Consider the following 19,681-nt stretch of genomic DNA (forward strand, 5'->3'; position numbering starts at 1 on the left):
TCTGAATGGCCTTCTGATATGATGACCCACCAGGTTAAACAAAAAGCACTCTCAAACCAGTTCCCCATCATTACTTCACATGGCAAAAATAGTAGTAATCAAAACACAATGTCAAGAAAATGTTCCTTGAATCATCCTCTGTTCTCTGTCCAAAGGAAGGTTCAACCCACAGCACCATGATCTCCACCACAGGGAGGGCAGTATTGTCAGATCCAGAATCCACCCCAGCCAGAATGGGGATCAAACCCCATGCTGTTAGCACCAATCAGACGTACACTTTTACATTATAAAACAAGAAAATGCTGGAAAAACTCAGCAGGTCTGACAGCATTAGTGGAGAGAGAAACGGTTAACATTTCAAGTCTGTCATCTCTGAAGAAGGGTCATACAGACTCAAAATGTTAACTGTTTCCCTCTCCACAGCTGCTGTCAGACCTGCTGAGTTTTTCCAGCATTTTGTTTTCATTTCAGATTTCCAGCATCTGCCGTATTTTGCTTTTATACGCACTTTTAAATGAATGTTGTAGCCTGGAGTTATGGATAGTGATGCTAAAGACTGTATTTTCATTCCATCACATGACTGACTAGGAATCTCTCCCACTCTTACTGCCTTATATTGGTGTATTTGGCTGTGTTATGAACACATCCATCAAATTCTGGTGTGGGACTTGAACCCAGACCTCCTAGCTCGGGGGCAGGGACACGATCATTGCACCACAAGATATTATTCCTTGAATAACTCAATTTTCATAATCATTAACTTCCTCCTTCCTTGCACAGCATCCCTACTTAGAACATGCAGCCAAGAGATACCTGAACACCACATATGCTGCATCAAAAAGGGCACCACAACTGTACTCTATTTTTATACTTACAATTCCCCTTCACTGAGACTTTGTCTTTCAGATCCTATTTCAATCCCACTCCAACTTGGAGAGAAAATGGAATCAAGTCAAAGGATAAAATAGCCTTACAACCCTTTCCCCTTCTATCCCAAAATGTCACAGGAAATTATATCAAAATTATTACATTCTATTACCTGTAAATATTCTTTATGGCTACTTCAATGTTAATTGTGTCTATAACCATTACATTTGTAATTGCCTGCGATCCTTCCAGGTGACACTATGGTAAGGTTTTCTCATTTGGAGCACTCAGCATTTGGTCATGCATTTCAGTCAAAATTAATTTGCATGTGCCTTGTGCTTTTATTCGAAGGCCTCGGTCAGCCTCAAAATCATTTGCTTTGACAGGATATTTTCCTTAGACAACAGGTGAGCAAGAACTTTGACATCTGAGCACATGAAGCTTTCAGAAACTTCCCAAAGTTTGATTTCATAAGGCATTTACAATTCATCTTCAATTCTTCACAAACCAATTCTCAATCATATTATTCTCTTCAAATATCTTGTAGGGAGGTTACCTGATGGAAATTGAAGCTTTTTAAGTGGGGCATAACAGCAGAAAACAATAAATCTCTTCAGTCAATGTTGCAAAATCAAAACTGGTAAGAAACACACTTAAAGGTGAATCTGCCAAATCATTGAATGAGTTACAGATCAGAGGGAGTAAAAATTGTTTGAATGGAAGCCAGTTGGTGGCAATTCAGACTTTCCACTGACCTAATATGGACATGGAGCTTTGCATTCTTACATTTATGATGTATGGGTTATCCCAAGTATATATTGCTTGTTCAGCAATTTGCACTCGAAGGAAGAAAAAATGAATTCCTGAATCAAAGTCTAGTGTGGGAGGACAAAAATTTGCGGGCGAATTATATCCCCCCAGCGTATTGGAAGGCAAAAGGCACATAAAATAAAGGAGGTCAGCCCACCACCTTCCCATCCACCCTAACCTGACCCCATTTTATAGGGGGACAGGTAAGGTATCAGCCCACCCACACTTAGGCCTGAAGGCCTTAAATGGCCATAAACTGCACACTTAAGGATCTCATTCCACCTCTGCTGCTATAATACGTACAACAGGGAAAGGCAGAAGGGGACTAGCCTGGTAGACTTCACTGCATGGGCTAAAGACGGGCAGGAGGGGGAGGGTGCGAGGCCCCTGGGCCCATTAGGAGCACATCCCAAGACGGACCACAACCACCACCATCTTTGCACCTATCCCCTGGCGTCTAAAACCTGAATCCTCACTCCCTCACAGAGGTCATGAAAACATGCCCACCTAAAAATGCCCAGACTAACTTGAGACTGGGAGACATCTTCCATTCTTCTCAGGACTCCTTGTATTCTCAACAGTGCCAAAACACAGTAACATTCACTGCTGGAACTACAGAGCTGCTAGCCAATCAGATTGGCCAGCAACTCTCAAGGGCAGGGCTTCCTGCCTGTGTGGGGCAGAAGTCCCACTCTGACCTCATTAAGGTCACCCCAGCATATTGGTCAGACGTGGGATTCAAGATAGATTTTAGAGAGGGAAGTGAGAGGCAGCAGGGTTTAGGGAGGTATTCCAAAATGTGGATCAGGCAGCTACAGGTACAATCACAACAGGTGGAGTGAAGAGGGACAAAACACACAAATGACTAGAGGCAGAGAAACAGTTTGGGAGGGTAGGGCTGGAGGTTACAAATGCAGGGAATTAAACACAAGTTTAAATTTGAAGCATTGATTAATAAAGTGCCAACGTAAGTCTGAGAAGCCAGAAAATATTTCAGGAATAGGATGAGCCTGACAACAAGCTGGGTGAAGCAACAAGGGATAAGAAAGGACTGAAGAGAAACGGGCAAGGAAACAAAATGCTATTAATATAGCAATCAACCAAAGAAATCCATCAGCACCTCAAACTTGTTAGAAATTAGGGTGGTAGGGAAAGAGTAGAGGAGTTTAAAAGGATACAGTAGGCAGCTGAGGAAAACAGCAAAGTTCCATTCAGCTGTTTAACTTTTTGACGAAGGCCATATTGCAGTGTTGCCACAGGGTTAATTACTAGATAGCTGCAACTCACAAATCTCTAGGTAGTGCTTCATTCTCCTCAAAACTATTCTTCCTCTATTCATCCGAGAGATTATGTCTTTGTACAGAACTCCACTTGTAATCCTAATTGAACTTTACAACAGCTCACGCAAATCAATTGTCCAGAAAATTGATTAACATTCTTACAATAAATGTTCTGCCTATTTTAATCACTAACCAACATTAAGGTATCAAAGAAAGTTATGGTTTCATATTACCACCATGAAACAGGGTGTAGAATGCTCAAACTCAAGGTGACCCAAAACTCTGATATGCATGTCCTAACTCTCACTGTGTTCCATTCAAACATCACCCCATGCTCAACGATCGGCACTGGTCCCAGTTAAAGCTCCAATTTTTAAATTCTGCAATTTTCTCCAGTCCTATACTCTTCAAGATATTGGTGCTCCTCCAATTCTGGTCTCCTGCTCATTGCCAATTTGAACTGTTCCACCTTTGGCTGCTCCACCATTGGCTGCCATGCCTTTAGCTGCCTAGGCCCTGAACTCTGGAATTCTCTCCCTAAACCTTTTCACCTTTCTCCCCTCCAAGAGGCTTCTTAAAACTTACCTCTTTAACCCTAACATCCCATGTGGCTTGGTGTTAAATTTTGCTCAATAATACTCCTGTGAAGGATACTGGAATATTATACCACATTAAAGGTGCTACATAAAAAGCTTGCATCTCAAAGTGCTTTACAGCCAATGCAGTGCTTTTGGTTATGTAGACAATGTTGTAACATAGGAAATGCAGCAGCCAATTTGCACACAGCAAACTCCCACACACAGCAATGCAATAAGGACCAAATAATCAGTCTTTGATGTTAAATTAAGGAATAAATATTGGCTAGAACACTGAGGATAACTCCTCTACTCTTCTTTGAAATCGTGTCAAGGGATGTTTAATAGCCAGGCAGATGGGGTCTCGGTTTAACATCTTATTCCCTGAAGTGTCAGCCTCAATTTTTGTGCTCAAGCCCTGGTGTGGGACTTTGCGTCAGAGCGAGAGAGTTATCATCTAAGCCACGGCTGATGCTCACATCCAATATGTTGGCATTGTTTTATTATTCCACTTTCCTCCTTATTATAAATGCTCTCCAAAGTGTATTCTTGGAAGGAACAACATTCAAAGTGAAGAATACAAGCCTTTGAAATTTACATGGCAGCTTGCCAGTTCTATCACTTCTCAATTTTTCAACAAACACTGTCATATCTATGCTTCAAATTTTCTTTTTCTCCCCCTTCCACCTCAAAAAGATGTTTTTGGTCTTTAGTATCAGTATTTCAGTGCTATGTCTGTAAACAACAGAACTTCTATTGCAATCTGCACTAAACAGTCACATTAGACATTTGCTCTACTATCTGGTAAACAAACTTTTCTCCCTGACCAAGGGGTAAAATAACTTTGCAGAATAAAAGTATAAAGTGCGGACTCTCCACTTATTTTTCTGGAAGAATACACAAACACTTCACTGATATTAAGCATAACATTTGGATGCTACATTACACAAATATATAAATGTAATAATATTACAGAATGTTACAAATAGGTAAAAGGTGAATGCTAGTTGGAAAGCATCATTAGGAATAATTTTGGTGGTAAGATGGAGCCATTAAGATTTGATAGCAGTGTCTCTTGATTTGTAGATCACACCTCGACTCTTCAGTTCCCTTACAATACCTGTAAAACAAACAGATGAGACTAACTGCAATAACACGCCCAAGTTCACAAGTCAAGCCACCAGAGACAAGGAGCTGGGCTTAGAGATATATTGCATCAGATAATGGTCTCTCTAAGCAGATTCAGATCTACTCCCAAAGCCAAGTAGAATTATGGAAATATAGCACCAAAGGCACTACCAGATTCAGAGATACAGGGGGAGAAGGGAGGGGAGGGGGTGCGGGGTGTGGTATGTTGGCATGGTAATGTAACTTGACTGGTAACCTGGAGGCCCAGGCTAATGCTCGGGGTATATGGGTTCAAAACCCACCATGACAGCAGGCAAATTCAATTAATTAATTCAATTCTGGAATTGAAAGCTAGTCTCAGAAATGGGTGAGTGGGTGTGAGGTACGAATGCTAAAGGGCCTAATATTGAACAACAAAAGAAAGACAAAGTCCCAGAGAACCAAGGCTGGCTATTCTAAAGGCCCGCCTTGCCACTCAGCAGTCTCTGAATTGTTTCTGGGGGCAACGAGACTAATTGCAGTCATACCCATCTCCGCCGAATGAAGATCCTGAGGCAGGTGCAGTGAACCACAAAATTGTCATAGCTCAGAGCCAGGTCTTTCTCCTATATTCTTTTCTTAAACTCTGGTCAGCATCAGCAATTACATTGTTTTTCCAACAATTTTTTCATGCTGAACCAAAATGTAGTGAAGGTACATATAAGCTCTCTTTAGAAAAATCTTGACCAGCTTATATTTCCATTTTGTGCCATGGTTTTTCAGCCTTTCTGGTGGAACTGAAAACCAACACTAAGGGCCTCCCGCTCTTCATTTATGGATGCATATTAGTCACGCTATATGATACATATGACTTTCGCATAGGTTTCCCAATACTAATACAGAAGACCGTGAGGTTTCCTTACTCTTCTCTTTTGATGGAAATGTGCCTTCAATTGGTCCTTTAAGTTTGATAAAGAGGACATGCAGCTCTTATTGACAACCAGCTTCCTCAATCACTTCCTTCAGAACAAATTTTATCATTTCATCGTTTTGGTCAACACCAAATGAATAAACCCGCAAGGAAGTTTTGCTCCTTTTACTCAAGTCATCTTCTAGTTCAGCTGAAAGATGTACCATAGCCTTCTGTGTGTGTTCATATTCTTGCCACTGAAGCTTCAAAAGTAGAATCATTATCTCCACTTCTTTCACAATTTCATTCAAATATTTGTTTACTCCCTTATTTTCCAATTCTTTCCCAAGTTTATTAATCTGTTCATTCAGGTCAGCAACTGATCTGGTGAGTTCAGTTCCTTTGTTTCACAGTCATCTACAGCACGTTCAACAACTTCACGTGGACATTCAGTTCATTTCAGAATTTTTCTTCCATAGTTGCTGACAGCTCCTTAGACTCTCAATTTACTTATTAAATCCTCAATCTGTTTCGCAAAATTTTTCTTTGCTGCTTTAAAACTCTGGATCTACTCTTCCACCCCACACATCTCATGCTTTTTGGTCACCAGACTGCATCAGAGTTCAAGAATTTCATTGCACTTTTCACAACGAAGTTCTAATAATTAGTCAATCTTAGTTAATTCTGCATACAACCAACTGTTTCGATTTATCAGCAATTCCTTTCCCCGGTCAAGGCATTTTTCACGATACTTAAAGGCTTCTGATACTTGGAGTTCATGAAGTATCAAATGAAGGTCTAACTTTGTTGAATTGGCTTCTACAAGTTTATCATTCAGGCTTTTCAAATCCTCATTCGAGTGTTCACTTCCTGTGACTGATACTCAAGTGCTCTCAACAGTTCTTGCTTGTCATTATCTAACTCACCTTTTGTGTGTGAAAGTTAGTTCTCTGCACTGATCAATTTTTCACTCAATTGCACTTTGTTGGCAATAAGTTTCTCAAGTTTGGCCATGATCATTTTGGGGAGTTTGGCAAGTTCAGCACAACGAGCAACTGCTGAAACACAGTCGTCATCTCGTTTCCATCTGCAATGACCAAATCATTATCCAGTATAAAATCCATCCTTCCATAGGTAAGCTAGGAACAATTCCTACAATATCAATGCCGTTTACTGAGTCACTTCGTAAATTAAGTTTGCATAAGGGAACAGGTTCATAGATCCCATGAATACCCGCTATTAATACTATTCTTACATCCAACCTTCTGGAACACAAATCATACCAGCCACCACCAGCAACAGAATTGCCCAATGTCTCAAAATATTAATTTGTTTACCTGTTTTGCTGAATGAGTAGGTGAATACCTTCCCCTTAGATACAAAGCCTCTAACTTCCCGGAACCTGACTCACTTCATCAGCATCTAGGGAAGAGTCCCCTTGAATAGCCTGAGATAGATCCCCCATTCTAGTAGGTTCTGAGGGAACATGTTTCAATTCACAGCTTTAGAGAGGCCAAGCTCTCCAACTGTCAAAAGAACACCATAAACCGATCATGCGTAGCCTGTCTCCCTTGTGTCAACATCAGCTCATCGTCATAGCAAACGCGGAAGGGTTGACAGGAGATGCTTTCCGTCAGCCCCACTACATTCTCTGTGCTTGCCCCCCGAAAACAGATTTCCTCACAAAATCCAATAGACAACCCCATGCCATGCAGAGAACACGGTTCCTCCTGCCATCTCCTGACTGATTGTCTATTGCAAGTGCCCAAAATTAGAGTTACTACTGTCCCAAATTGTTATGGATTACAGTTACAAAGTTGATTAAGGCACTCATTCAATTATGCAATTGCTATATTTTAGTTTTTTATTAAATTCATTTATGGGATGGAGGCTTTACTGGCTGGGCCAGCATTTATTGCCCATCCCTAGTTGCCCTTGAGAAGGTGGTGGTGAGCTGCCTTCTTGAACTGCTGCAGTCTATGTGGTGTGGGTACACCCACAGTGCTGTTAGGAAGGGAATTCCAGGACTTTGACCCAGCAACAGTGCAGGAACAGTGATATATTTCCAAGTCAGGATGGTGAGTGACTTGGAAAGCAACTTCCAGGTGGTGGTGTTATCATCTATCTGCTGCCCTTGTCCTTCTAGATGGTAGTGGCCATGTGTTTGGAAAGTGCTGTCTAAGGAGATTTGGTGAATTGTGATCTGAGAGAAATAAAACAATTGTTGTTTGGAAAGAGCTCACTAAAATAATTCACATGGAATTGCCTTGCTTTTACAGCACAGAAACAGGCCATTCAACTAACAAGGAGGAAGCAAACTGCATATACTGATGCTAATATTTGGCCCTCAAAATTCAAAATACAAATCAAAATGTACCCACGGAATTATGATATAGTTGAAGGATGTATCCACCTATTTTCCCACTCGCATTTTGAAGATTTGATAGTATTGTTTGTAACTGTCCAAGGCATTGAAGAAGAATTTATATCTGTCTAATCTCTTACCTTGAGGTAACCGCCCTGTCACTGATACTGCATAGATACCTGGCTTAAAGTTACCTGAAAAACAAGAAACAAAATATTAGTAACAGATGCAGGCCATCATATACCAATTCAGACAAACATAGGTCATAAAGGACTGTTCTTGTGTAAAACAGTTAGATTTCTTGAATATTATACATGAAGCATCTTTGTTACCACATTATTGCCATTAAAATCACACTGTAATCACTAATCTGGCTAGTAATATTTCAGCCTGAGAATGTGATCATTACAATTTAAAAGTCAATGAATTTCTACTACTACTGGCCCTAGTATAAACCAACTTACATCTCAAATAGGCAGTACTTCAAAGCCATATGTCATGGCTTGGGCTCAGATTCCTAGAATGGGGCTCAGATCTAAGCCAGGCTATTTAGCAAATGTGATGAAGAGACATGGTACTTCCACCAGGGAAATAAATCTAAAACCACAGCTCCTGTTTTAATAAACTTCAACTGTCAGTTCTCTTGTGCCTTCACAATGCATTATGAGGCTATATATCTCGTTAGCTATTGCAGTGATTCTCCTCCCACCCAGTCACCCACATGCATACACTTACATATACGTACGTCCCCACACACATGAATAATGGTTACTTCAGCAAGCTACTATATGCCAATAAGATGTAGACGCCTTAGCAGAGAGGAGAGGATAGAAAAGAACTGGCAAGGAAAAAAAATCTCTCCTGTTGAAGTCTGGTGCCATTCTCCTCACATAGCACAACTGCCATCTGCAGCATGAAACAGATATTTATCAATGAGGGTGCAGAAACTTGGGAGAAAAGAAACTCAAAGTCTCACCTGGCATTCCATATGTTGTGTTTGAACTCTAAAAAATAATTACGGAAACTTACCAAGCTGGTAATTACTTGCTCAGTCAATTCCAACAAAGGTCTTAGACCTGAAACAGTAACACTGTTTCTCTCTCCACAGATACTGCCTGAGCTGCTGAGTATTTGCAGCATTTTCTGCTTTTATTTTAGATTACCAGAATTCACACTATTTTGCTTTTAAATCATTTCTTCAACTTACACATTCATTCAATATTGCAGAATTGGGGTAGATTTCAGAGGAATTTTATTTTTCAATCTGCGTGGAGTGAGTGCTTTGATGCAGTCACTATGTTTAACTGACAAGTCAAGGCTGCTTAATAAAAGTATACTTACAGTTACCCAAGTAGAAACAGGCATTATTCATTCAACTTCACAGCAGAAATTGATCAATGGTACATTACGTGTACAATTCACAATCTACTACACAGATAACTCTCCACCCCACCAACTCCCACAAAATGATGCCTAAATATAAACTTGGAATACAGAAATATTGCAATAGGCACCAAGTCAATTCAAACCTACTTATCCGCTGCCACTTGGAGACCCAACTGTCTTCAGGGCTCATCATTGCAATAATCCTGAAAAAAAACATAACCATTTGAACAGCTATATCCTGCACAACCTCTATAAACAATATTATCCACTGCATTAAGAGTCAAAAACAACTGAAAAAAAAGTGCGCTCTGGATCCACAGCGCCACCATGTGCGAATAGCAAAGATCTGAAAAGCAGGATTAGCATCTTCTGAGCTGGCTTTTCTGGCCCACTTTGTAAGTACGTGTAGCAATCTGCAAGTACAACATAACCCAAAGTTTTTTTTTTAATATGTTTGGGGTTGGGGGGCAGGACGGGGGAAAATGAAAGAAGGGAAATGCTATAAATAAATGTTATTTGTGCGCAGAAAGTCCTTATACGACCTTGTTTGGTGGTGTTACATGATAAGAGATCAAATGGCACCAAGCTAATTTCTAGTCTACACTTAGCTGATCTCAACCAGGGATAGTATTTAGGGCACTACCATCTACCTGCATCAGCATTCTCTGTTCAGGGAGCAGGAGGAGGGGGATGGGGGGGATATCAGCCAAAATTACAATGACTTTTACTTCACTGCCTAGTGACTCCTGCTGCAAAGTGTAATTTACCTATACATCATAGCTGCACATCCATGAACTTGATTTGGTGAGAAATGCTTCCAGACAGAGAAATGTTAGAAATAAATGCAATTGGTCCCTCACTGGGATGGGATTTCCTTTAAGAATTTTAAAAAGTGGCTTTCGAAAAGATGGATCATAGCACAACTCAGCACCGGCAGATGGATAGCACTGGAGAAAAATAAAAGCAGGGCTCAAAATATATGGGGAAGGCAGGTGACATTTCAACGGTGATTTCACAAGTAGCCCACAAAGGGGCAAAAAAAATTCAAGAAAGCTCGCCCCTGTACACTATGGTTCCTCCATGGTCCAAACAGGTCTGAACGATTGTAGGTGCAGGCATCTCATTGAGAGTGGGAAAACAGTGGTGTGATTGAAGCAGCAGCGAGCATCGGAGGAACAATATCTGATTGGAGGAGCAGCTATGCACAGATTCTGTCTCTCCCATGCTCGTTACTCCTCCCTCCCCGTTCTTGCTACTCCTCCACAGGAAGACCTAGATATCCAATGTTTCATTCTGGTACCTGTCCCTCTGTCAAATTATTTTAAACCCTACTCCCTGCACTCTCCCCCCAGTACTAACTAATCTCCTCACAGTGACATTCATCTCAGCTCTACTAAGGTTCAACTTGCCTATCTTGAACAAGACCCTCTTGCCCCAGAATTGGACCCAATGCCCCAGGAATCTGAAGCCTTCTTTCCTGCCTCATTTCTTAAGCCACACAATACCTCATCTTATACTATTTCCAGGAGGTAAAAAAAGGCACAGAGTTTACTGAATTGGGAAAGAAAGAGGCTTATTTATAATGAAATATCAATCAGTAGTCCAATGCGTACTTAGGCAACAAAAAAAACTGCTTTTTATAGGAGGAATTTATTTTCAGTTACCAACAAGGGTTAAGTATATATACCCAAGAAACTCCAGTGATGTCAATTGCAGAAATCTTTCTGTAGCAACTCAACTGCAAACAGCTGATGAGAGACTGCAAATCTCAGTTTCAGAGTGCAGTGAGATATTTTTTGTTTAAAAAAAGGTCAGTAGCTCCAGAGCAGCTCAGAAAGGATGAAAGTTATATCCCTGCTTTATGCAAAGAGAACATTTACCCCACCCAGTCCTCACCCACCTCCACAACCCAAGTGGATAATAAAATAGTGCCAGCACACTTGTCTCATCAGGCTTGCACCAATGTTCCCTTTCAAATTTAGTTGTTGTGAACAGCCAGTTTTCTTCAGTGCACAGTTGCTCTAATTTTTGTTGCACCGTCTTTATCCCAGGACAGGGTCTGCACAATAACTTTCAGGATGGCGTGCAGCCATGCAACTGCACAGTTTAGCAGGATCATTGGTCTGCATCATCTCTTTTGAAGAGCAATCCCATTAATCCCACTTCCTAACTCTATCCCCGTATCCAAATATTCATCCAAGTCCCTTTTGAAAGCTACTTTTGAATCTGTATCCAGAACCCATCAGGCCAAGCATTTGGGGGAGGTGGTGACATAGCGGTAATGTCGCTGAACTAGTAATCCAGAAACCCATGCTAATGCTCTGGATATGGGTTCAAATCCCACTGTGGCAGCTCGTGGAATTTGAATTCAGTTAATAAATCTGGAATATAAAGATAGTCAGGTGACCACGAAACAATCATCGATTCTCGTAAAAACCCATCTGGTTCACAAATGTCCTTAAGGGAAGGAAATCTGCCACCCTTACCCGGTCTGGCCTACATGTGACTCTAGACCCACAGCCATGTGGTCAACTATTAACTGCCCTCTGAAATGACCTAGCAATCAGAGACGGGCAAAATACTGGCCTTGCCAGTGACACCCGCATTCTGTGAAAGAATAAAAACTTGTACAGCAAAAATTTTTACCTCATGTCACCTCTAGTTCTTTCATCAATTGATTTAAATCTGTGCCCACTGGTTTTTACACATTGGAAGCAGTTTCTCTTTATTTATTCTATCCCCATCATGATTTTAAATACCTCTATCAACTCTCATCTTCTCTGCTTTAAGAATAGACTAAGCTTCTCAAGTCTCTCCAACTAACTGGAATCCCTCATTCCTGGAACTGTTCTACTAAATCTCTTAAGAATGTAATAAAAAGAGGTTCAAATGGCCTACCCCTAAGGGCATGTTCTGTCACTCAATAATGACTGATCTTCTACCTCAACTCCAGCCTCCTACACCAACCTCACAAATGTTAATTTCCTTAATATCCAAAAACCTATCAATTTCTGCCTCAACGACTTGAGCATCCACAGCCCTCTGGAGTGCAGAATGCCAAATATCCATAACCCTTTCAGCAAAGAAATTTCTCCTCGTCTCAGTCCTAAATGGCAGACCCCTTATTCCGAGACTGAGCCTTAGAAAGTCCAGTCCAAAAAAATTAAATAGAAGAAGCTAACAGCACTATGAACCAATTGTTTTGTTCTGAATATAATTATAAATCAACTCACCCATCAAAAGAAGAACTGGTGCAGTCATACACCATCTCTCGATTCCCCTTCATTTGCAGATAGGAGTCACAGTTATCACAACCATCATACTCAAACTGATCTATAGTCTACAAGAGGGAGTAGAAAGACAAATAGGTATCTCTGGCAGGCTTTGAAATTAACAATTGTTCTGTTAAAGACTTGTAACTGTTTTTCAAAATGCAAATTAAATGACATTTATAAGGGTTCAGAGTTTCAGATGCTAATGTGTCTTCTACCTACATCAATTGTTTTCAGTTGTAAAATAGCTGGCTTCAAACCACCAAAGCAAATGGAGGTTGGAAAAGTTGATATTGACACTAAAATGAACAGTTGACAACTATGAAAACAATTGGAGGGTTGGATATAACTGCAGGTCAAGTCATGACAAACTCATACCCACTCTAATTCCATTGCAACTACATTTCATATGTAGTATATATAAAGCAAATGGCCTCAGGTTTTCACAAAGTAACACACTGAATTGCAGAATTTGATTCCAACATACAGTGAAGGAAACATTACTTTGAAGCAATGGACTTGGTGACATGACATTATTCAAGATTATTTTTCATTTGTCTATTTTTAATGGAGCTGAACTTTTGAGTAGTTGCACCAATTGTTTTGAATTCTGTAGATTGGAATTGTATACAGCATTCCACTAATGTGTAGATGTCTCAGAACACAAGACAGGAGAGTGAGAGAGAATAAGTAAGACATCTAACAGAATTTAAAAATTAAGGAATTAAATAAAAAGTCAGGGAGAGGAGAGGCAAAAGCCAAGCATTTTTAGATGGCCTCTGAAACCAGAGATCAGTTGGGGAGAAGAACAGTTGCAAGGCAGAGGCCATCATGTCAAGGACTTCACAAGTTGCAATAAAAGTGGTTGAAAGAGGGGCTGACAATTGTAGAAAAGTGGATTGGATAACAAAGAATAAACAAAAACAGAAAATGCTGGAAAAACTCAGTCTGGCAACATCTGTGGAGAGAAAAACAGTTAACGTTTTGAGTCCATATGACCCTCCTTCAGAAATAAAGAGAGATAGAAAATATGATGGAATTTATACTGTTTAAGAGGGTGCAGCAGGTGAAGCAAGATAGGTAAACAACAGGTGGGGACTAAGGAGAGATTGACAGATGTGTCATGGACACAAGACAAAGGGACTGTTAATGGTAGTGGTGAAGGATAAAGAAAGTGCTCATATTGGCATAAAGGTAAGAAAGCAGAATGTGTTTATAGCAGAACAATGTCCAACACTCTATGAAAAAACAACACAGAACAACACAGAAAAGTAGGAAATGGCCCTGTCCTGGGGGGGCAATGAGGTGGTTGGGGAAAGAGGATTAAAAAATGATTAAAAATAAATTTGAAAAAAGGATTAAAAAAGGGGTATAGAGGAAAGCGTTCATAGTCTGAAGTTGTTGAACTCCACATTAAATCCAGAAGGCTTTACTGTAAAGTGCCTAATTGGAAGATGAGGTGCTGTTCCTCCAGTTTGCGTTGGGCTTCACTGGAACATTACAGCAGGCCAAGGACGGACATGTGGGCATGAGATCAGGATGGTGTGTTGAAATGGCAAGCGACAGGAAGGTCTAGGTCATGCTTGAAGACTGAGCGAAGGTGTTCCGCAAAGAAGTCACCCAGTCTGCATTTAGTCTCCCCAGTGTTGAGCCCACCACATTGAGAGAAGTGAATGTAGTAGAGCAAATTGAAGGAGGTGCAAGTGAAAGGCTGCTTCAACTGAAAGGAATGTTTGGGCTCTTGGACGGTGAGGAGGGAGGAGGTAAAGGGGCAGGTGTTGCACCTTCTGTAATTGCATAGGAAGGGGATGAGGTGTTGGGGGTGATGGGGGAGTGGACTAGGGTGTCATGGAAGGACTGTCACTGACCTCATCTCCTCTGGGGATCTTCCTCCCACAGCTTCCAACCTGATAGTCGCCCAACCTCAGATGGCCCGCTTCTACCTCCTACCCAAAATCCACAAACAGAACTGTCCCGGTAGACCGATCATGTCAGCTTGCTCCTGCCCCACGGAACTCATTTCTCGTTATTTTGACTCCCTTCTCTCTCCCCTTGTCCAGTCCCTTCCCACCTACATCCGTGATTCCTCTGACACCTTACGTCATATCAACAATTTCCAGTTCCCTGGCCCCAACCACCCTCTTCACCATGGACATCCAATCCCTCTACACCTCCATCCCCCACCAGGATGGCCTGAGGGCCCCTAGCTTCTTCCTCGAACAGAGGCCCGAACAATCCCCATCCACCACTACTCTCCTCCGTCTGGCTGAACTTGTTCTCACGCTGAACAATTTCTCCTTCAACTCCTCTCACTTCCTCCGAATAAAAGATGTGGCTATGGGTACCCACATGGGCCCCAGCTATGCCTGTCTCTTTATGGGGTATGTGGAACATTCCTTGTTCCAGTCCTACTCCGGCCCCCTTCCACAACTCTTTCTCCGGTACATTGATGATTACTTTGGTGCTGCTTCATGCTCTCGTTGGGATTTGGAAAAATTTATTAATTTTGCTTCCAATCTCCACCCCTCCATCATTTTCACGTGGTCCATCTCTGACACTTCCCTTCCCTTCCTTGACCTCTCTGTCTCAATTTCTGGTGATAGACTGTCCACCAATATCCATTACAAGCCTACCGACTCCCACAGTTACCTCGACTACAGCTCCTCACACCCCGCTTCCTGTAAGGACTCCATCCCATTCTCTCAGTTCCTTCGCCTCCGTCGCATCTGTTCCGATGATGCTACCTTCAAAAACAGTTCCTCTGACATGTCCTCCTTCTTCCTTAACCAAGGTTTTCCACCCTCGGTCGTTGACAGGGCCCTCAACCGTGTCCGGCCCATCTCCCGTGCATCCGCCCTCATGCCTTCTCCTCCCTCCCAGAAACATGATAGGGTCCCCCTTGTCCTCACTTATCACCCCACCAGCCTCCGCATTCAAAGGATCATCCTCCGCCATTTCCACCAACTCCAGCATGATGCCACCACCAAACACATCTTCCCTTCACCCCCCCCGTCAGCATTCCGTAGGGATCATTCCCTCCGGGACACCCTGGTCCACTCCTCCATCACCCCCTACTCCTCAACCCCAATCTATAGCACCTCCCCATGCCCACGCAAACGATGCAACACCTGCCCCTTCACTTCCTCTCTCCTCACCAAGGGCCCAAACACTCCTTTCAAGTGAAGCAGCATTTCCCTTGCATTTCCCCCAACTTAGTCTACTGTATTTGTTGCTCCCAATGCGGTCTCCTCTACATTGGAGAGACCAAACGTAAACTGGGCGACTGCTTTGCAGAACACCTGCGGTCTGTCCGCTACAATGACCCAAACCTCCCTGTCGCTTGCCATTTTAACACTCCACCCTGCTCTCTTGCCCACATATCTGTCCTTGGCTTGCTGCATTGTTCCAGTGAAGCGCAACACAAAATGGAGGAGCAGCGCCTCATCTTCCGACTAGGCACTTTACAACCTTCCAGACTGAATATTGAATTCAACAACTTTAGGTCTTGAACTCCCTCCTCCATCCCCAACCCCTTTCTGTTTCTTCCCCCTTCCTTTTGTTTTTTCCAATAAATTATATAGATTTTTCTTTTCCCACCTATTTCCATTATTTTTAAATATTTTTAAATCTTTTATGCTCCCCCCACCCCCACTAGAGCTATACCTTGAGTGCCCTACCATCCATTCTTAATTAGCACATTCGTTTAAATAATATCACCAACCTCAACACCTATGTGTTCTTTTGTCTGTGACATCTTTTGATGATCTGCTTTTATCACTGCTTGCTTGTCCCTACAACCACACCACCCCCCTCCAATTCTCTCCCCCAACCCAACCACCACCCCCCCACCCCTCCCCACCCCGCCACACACCTTAAACCAGCTTATATTTCACCCCTTCCTTGGATTCACCTAGTTCTGTTGAAGGGTCATGAGGACTCGAAACGTCAACTCTTTTCTTCTCCGCCGATGGTCAATAAATGCTGGCCCAGCCAGCGAAGCCCACATCCCAATGAATAAAAAAAGGGTGACAGGGTGACCCTTGTATTATAATTTCCATAGTGAAAATTGAAAGAAAACGGCTTTCAAAGTCGGGGAGAAGATAAAATTTTCCAATGCAACTCGCAATCGAACCTAAACACAGTAAAGCCAACTTAACCAATCTTCGGCTCTTGCTGAAAAAGGCAAACTCAAGCTCGACTCGCTGGGAACAGCAGCGAACACAATCTAGTTGGAATCGTGTCTGAAGACATTCTCTATCCAGTCTTACCTTGACCAACGAGCAAAGCAGACAAGCTCGCAGGTGCCTTAAATCCTTCGGAACCGTCTCCAATGCCGCCATTATTGATGCGTAAATCCCTTCCAGAGGCACAACTTCCGACTACGCATAAATTTAGCGTCACTTCCGTAAATTTGGTGTGACATCCAGTGAAATACTGGAACTGGCCACAACATAAAGGAATGGCGCTGTCGTCACCTGACAATGTTGACCGATAGCTCAATAATACGGTCAACATGGCAACAAAGTTGGCATTACTATTTCTGATTAGAAAGAGCAATATATATCACAATCACTTTCAATTTCCACCTCTTATTTATACATCCGATTTCCCAGATTCACAGTAGACCTTCCTTAAATATAAAACATGAAGTCAATTTATTAAATACATACTAGCGGAGGCCGACAAAATAATTGCCATGAAATCCGTATCTTATTGCAAGTCATTCTTTAAATCCCCATGCCATGCTATTCCATGTTTTCTATGCAACACGCACATGTCATGCTCAACCCATTCCTTTCATTCCTCTCATATCATCTCCATCCCACTCCTCCCCTTCTTCCTATGCAATCCCCATTCCCAATTCCACCCTTCCAATGCCATACCATCACCACCCCCCCCCCCCCCCACCCATTTCCTACTTCCCATGTCATTATACCTGATTGCGGTGCTCCCTCAATGCTGCCCTTCTCTCGCATGCTGTCCTCCTCATTTATTATGCAGTTCTCCTGCCCATGCTGCTCCCATTTCCCTGCCATGGATGCTGTCATCCCTCATGCCTTCTCCCCTCAACCTCCCATGCCATCTAAACCCTCTTCCATGTCATTCACCCTATCTCCCTTGCAGTCCCCCCTTTCATGCCATCCCCATGCTGTTCTCCTCCTCCCATAATGCCCCCTTGCCCCCTCCCATACTATTCCTCTCATGCTGTCCTGCCCTTCTCATGTCATTCCTGCCTTATACTGCTCCCTATCCCATATCAGCCCCCACATGCCATTCTTCTCCATGCTACCTGCCTTTCACATCATCCTCCACATGCTGTCTCCTGCCTTCCCCAGTGTCATTGCCCTTTTCCATGATGAGCCCCCCCCCACACCTGCACCCCCACCAACCCCCCCCCCCACCCCCCCCAAACCCCCGCACCCCCCACCACTTGTTTTTGTTTTTTTTTTTGTTCAACACAGAAAAGGGCCCTTTAGCCCATCGAGTCTGCGCTGGTCAAACAAGTATCTAACTATGCTAATCCCATTTTCCAGCACTAGGCCTATAGCCTTGTATGCCATGGCATTGCAAGTGCACATCCAAAATACTTCTTAATATTATGAGGGTTTCTGTTTCTACCACCCTTTCAAGCAGTGAGTTCCAGATTCCCATCACCCTCCTGATGAAAAAATTCTTCCTCACATCCCCTCTAAACCTCCTGCCCCTCACCTTAAATCCATGCCCCCTGGTTATTGATCCCTCCACCAAGGAGAAAAGTTCCTTCCTGTCTACCCTATCTATGCCCCACATAATTTTATACACCTCAATCATGTCCCCCCTCAATCTCCTCCGCTCCAGGGAAAATAACCCCAGTCTATCCAATCTCTCCTTATAACTAAATCTCTCCAGCATAGGCAACATCCTGATAATTCTTCTCTGCACTCTCTCTAATGCAATCACATCCTTCCTATAATGCGGATTCCAGAACTGCACGCGATACTCTAGCTGTGGCCTAACTTAGCGTTTTATACAGTTGCAGCATAACCTCCCTGCTCTTACATTCTACGCTAATAAAGACAAGTATCCTATATGCCTTCTTAACCACCTTATCTACCTGTCCCACTACCTTAAGGGACTGGTGGACATGCACACCAAGGTCCCTCTGATCCTCAGTACTTCCCAAGGTCCTACCATTCATCGTGTATTCCCGTGGCTTGTTTGTCCTGCCCAAGTGCATCACCCCACACTTATCTGGATTAAATTCCATTTGCCACTGATCTGCCCATCTGACCAGCCTGTCTATATTCTCCTGTAATCTAAGGCTATCCTTCTTACTATTTACCACCCCACCAATTTTCGTGTCATCTGCGAACTCACTGATCAACCCTCCTACATTCAAGTCTAAATCGTTTATATATACCACAAACAGCAAGGGACCCAACGCCGATCCCTGTGGAACCCCACTGGACACAGGCATCCAGTCACAAAAACACCCCTCGACCATCATCCTATGTTTCCTGCCACTCAGCCAATTCTGGATCCAATTTTTCAAATTGCCTTGGATCCCATGAGCTCTTACCTTCACTATCAGTCTCCCATGCAAGACCTTATCAAAAGCCTTGCTGAGGTCCAAGTAGACTACTTTAAATGTGTTGCCCCATCTACACACCTGGTCACCTCTTCGAAAAATTCAGTCAAACTCAATGCTGACCCCGCTCCCCCCATGCTATCTTTCCCATTTCTATCCAATCCCAATGCCATCCCAGCCCTCCCATTCTGCTCCTTTGCCCCCTCCCGTGCCTTCGTCCCTGCCATGTCCCAAGCCATTCCCCACCCCCATCCCTCCTGCTAGCATAACTTAATTGTTGGGCTCTGCTTACCTTCTGCTTTTCTTGTTCTCCATGAACAAACTCCCACTACCACTGCCAGTGTCGTCGCCACCACTAATCATTGGCATACATCACATGCTCTAGTCCTCCATGCGAGCCACGTGCCTCTGCATGCACCAGGCTCCTTCCAGTAAATTAGCCCACTGACCAATCAAAAAACTGCGGACAGACAAAAACTGCATAATATTATTATTACTATGGATTAAATGAACAGTATAATAACAGCAATGTGACTATCAG

At 42.8% G+C, this 19,681-nt stretch overlaps 1 protein-coding gene across 1 annotated transcript; it reads right to left on the reverse strand.

Annotated features, from left to right (window-relative positions):
- Window positions 1-1,193: 1,193 nt before the first annotated feature.
- supt4h1 (SPT4 homolog, DSIF elongation factor subunit) lies at window positions 1,194-16,969 on the reverse strand. Its single transcript, XM_041197167.1, has 5 exons — window positions 16,841-16,969; window positions 12,534-12,640; window positions 9,448-9,503; window positions 8,055-8,108; window positions 1,194-4,652 (listed from the first exon to the last, which is right to left on the reverse strand). Exons 1-5 carry the CDS (start codon window positions 16,910-16,912, stop codon window positions 4,585-4,587), a joined length of 357 nt encoding a protein of 118 aa, XP_041053101.1. The 5' UTR covers window positions 16,913-16,969; the 3' UTR covers window positions 1,194-4,584.
- Between the last annotated feature and the right edge of the window lie 2,712 nt (window positions 16,970-19,681).

Source organism: Carcharodon carcharias, chromosome 10, assembly GCF_017639515.1.
Source record: "Carcharodon carcharias isolate sCarCar2 chromosome 10, sCarCar2.pri, whole genome shotgun sequence".
NCBI classification, from domain to species: domain Eukaryota; kingdom Metazoa; phylum Chordata; class Chondrichthyes; order Lamniformes; family Lamnidae; genus Carcharodon; species Carcharodon carcharias.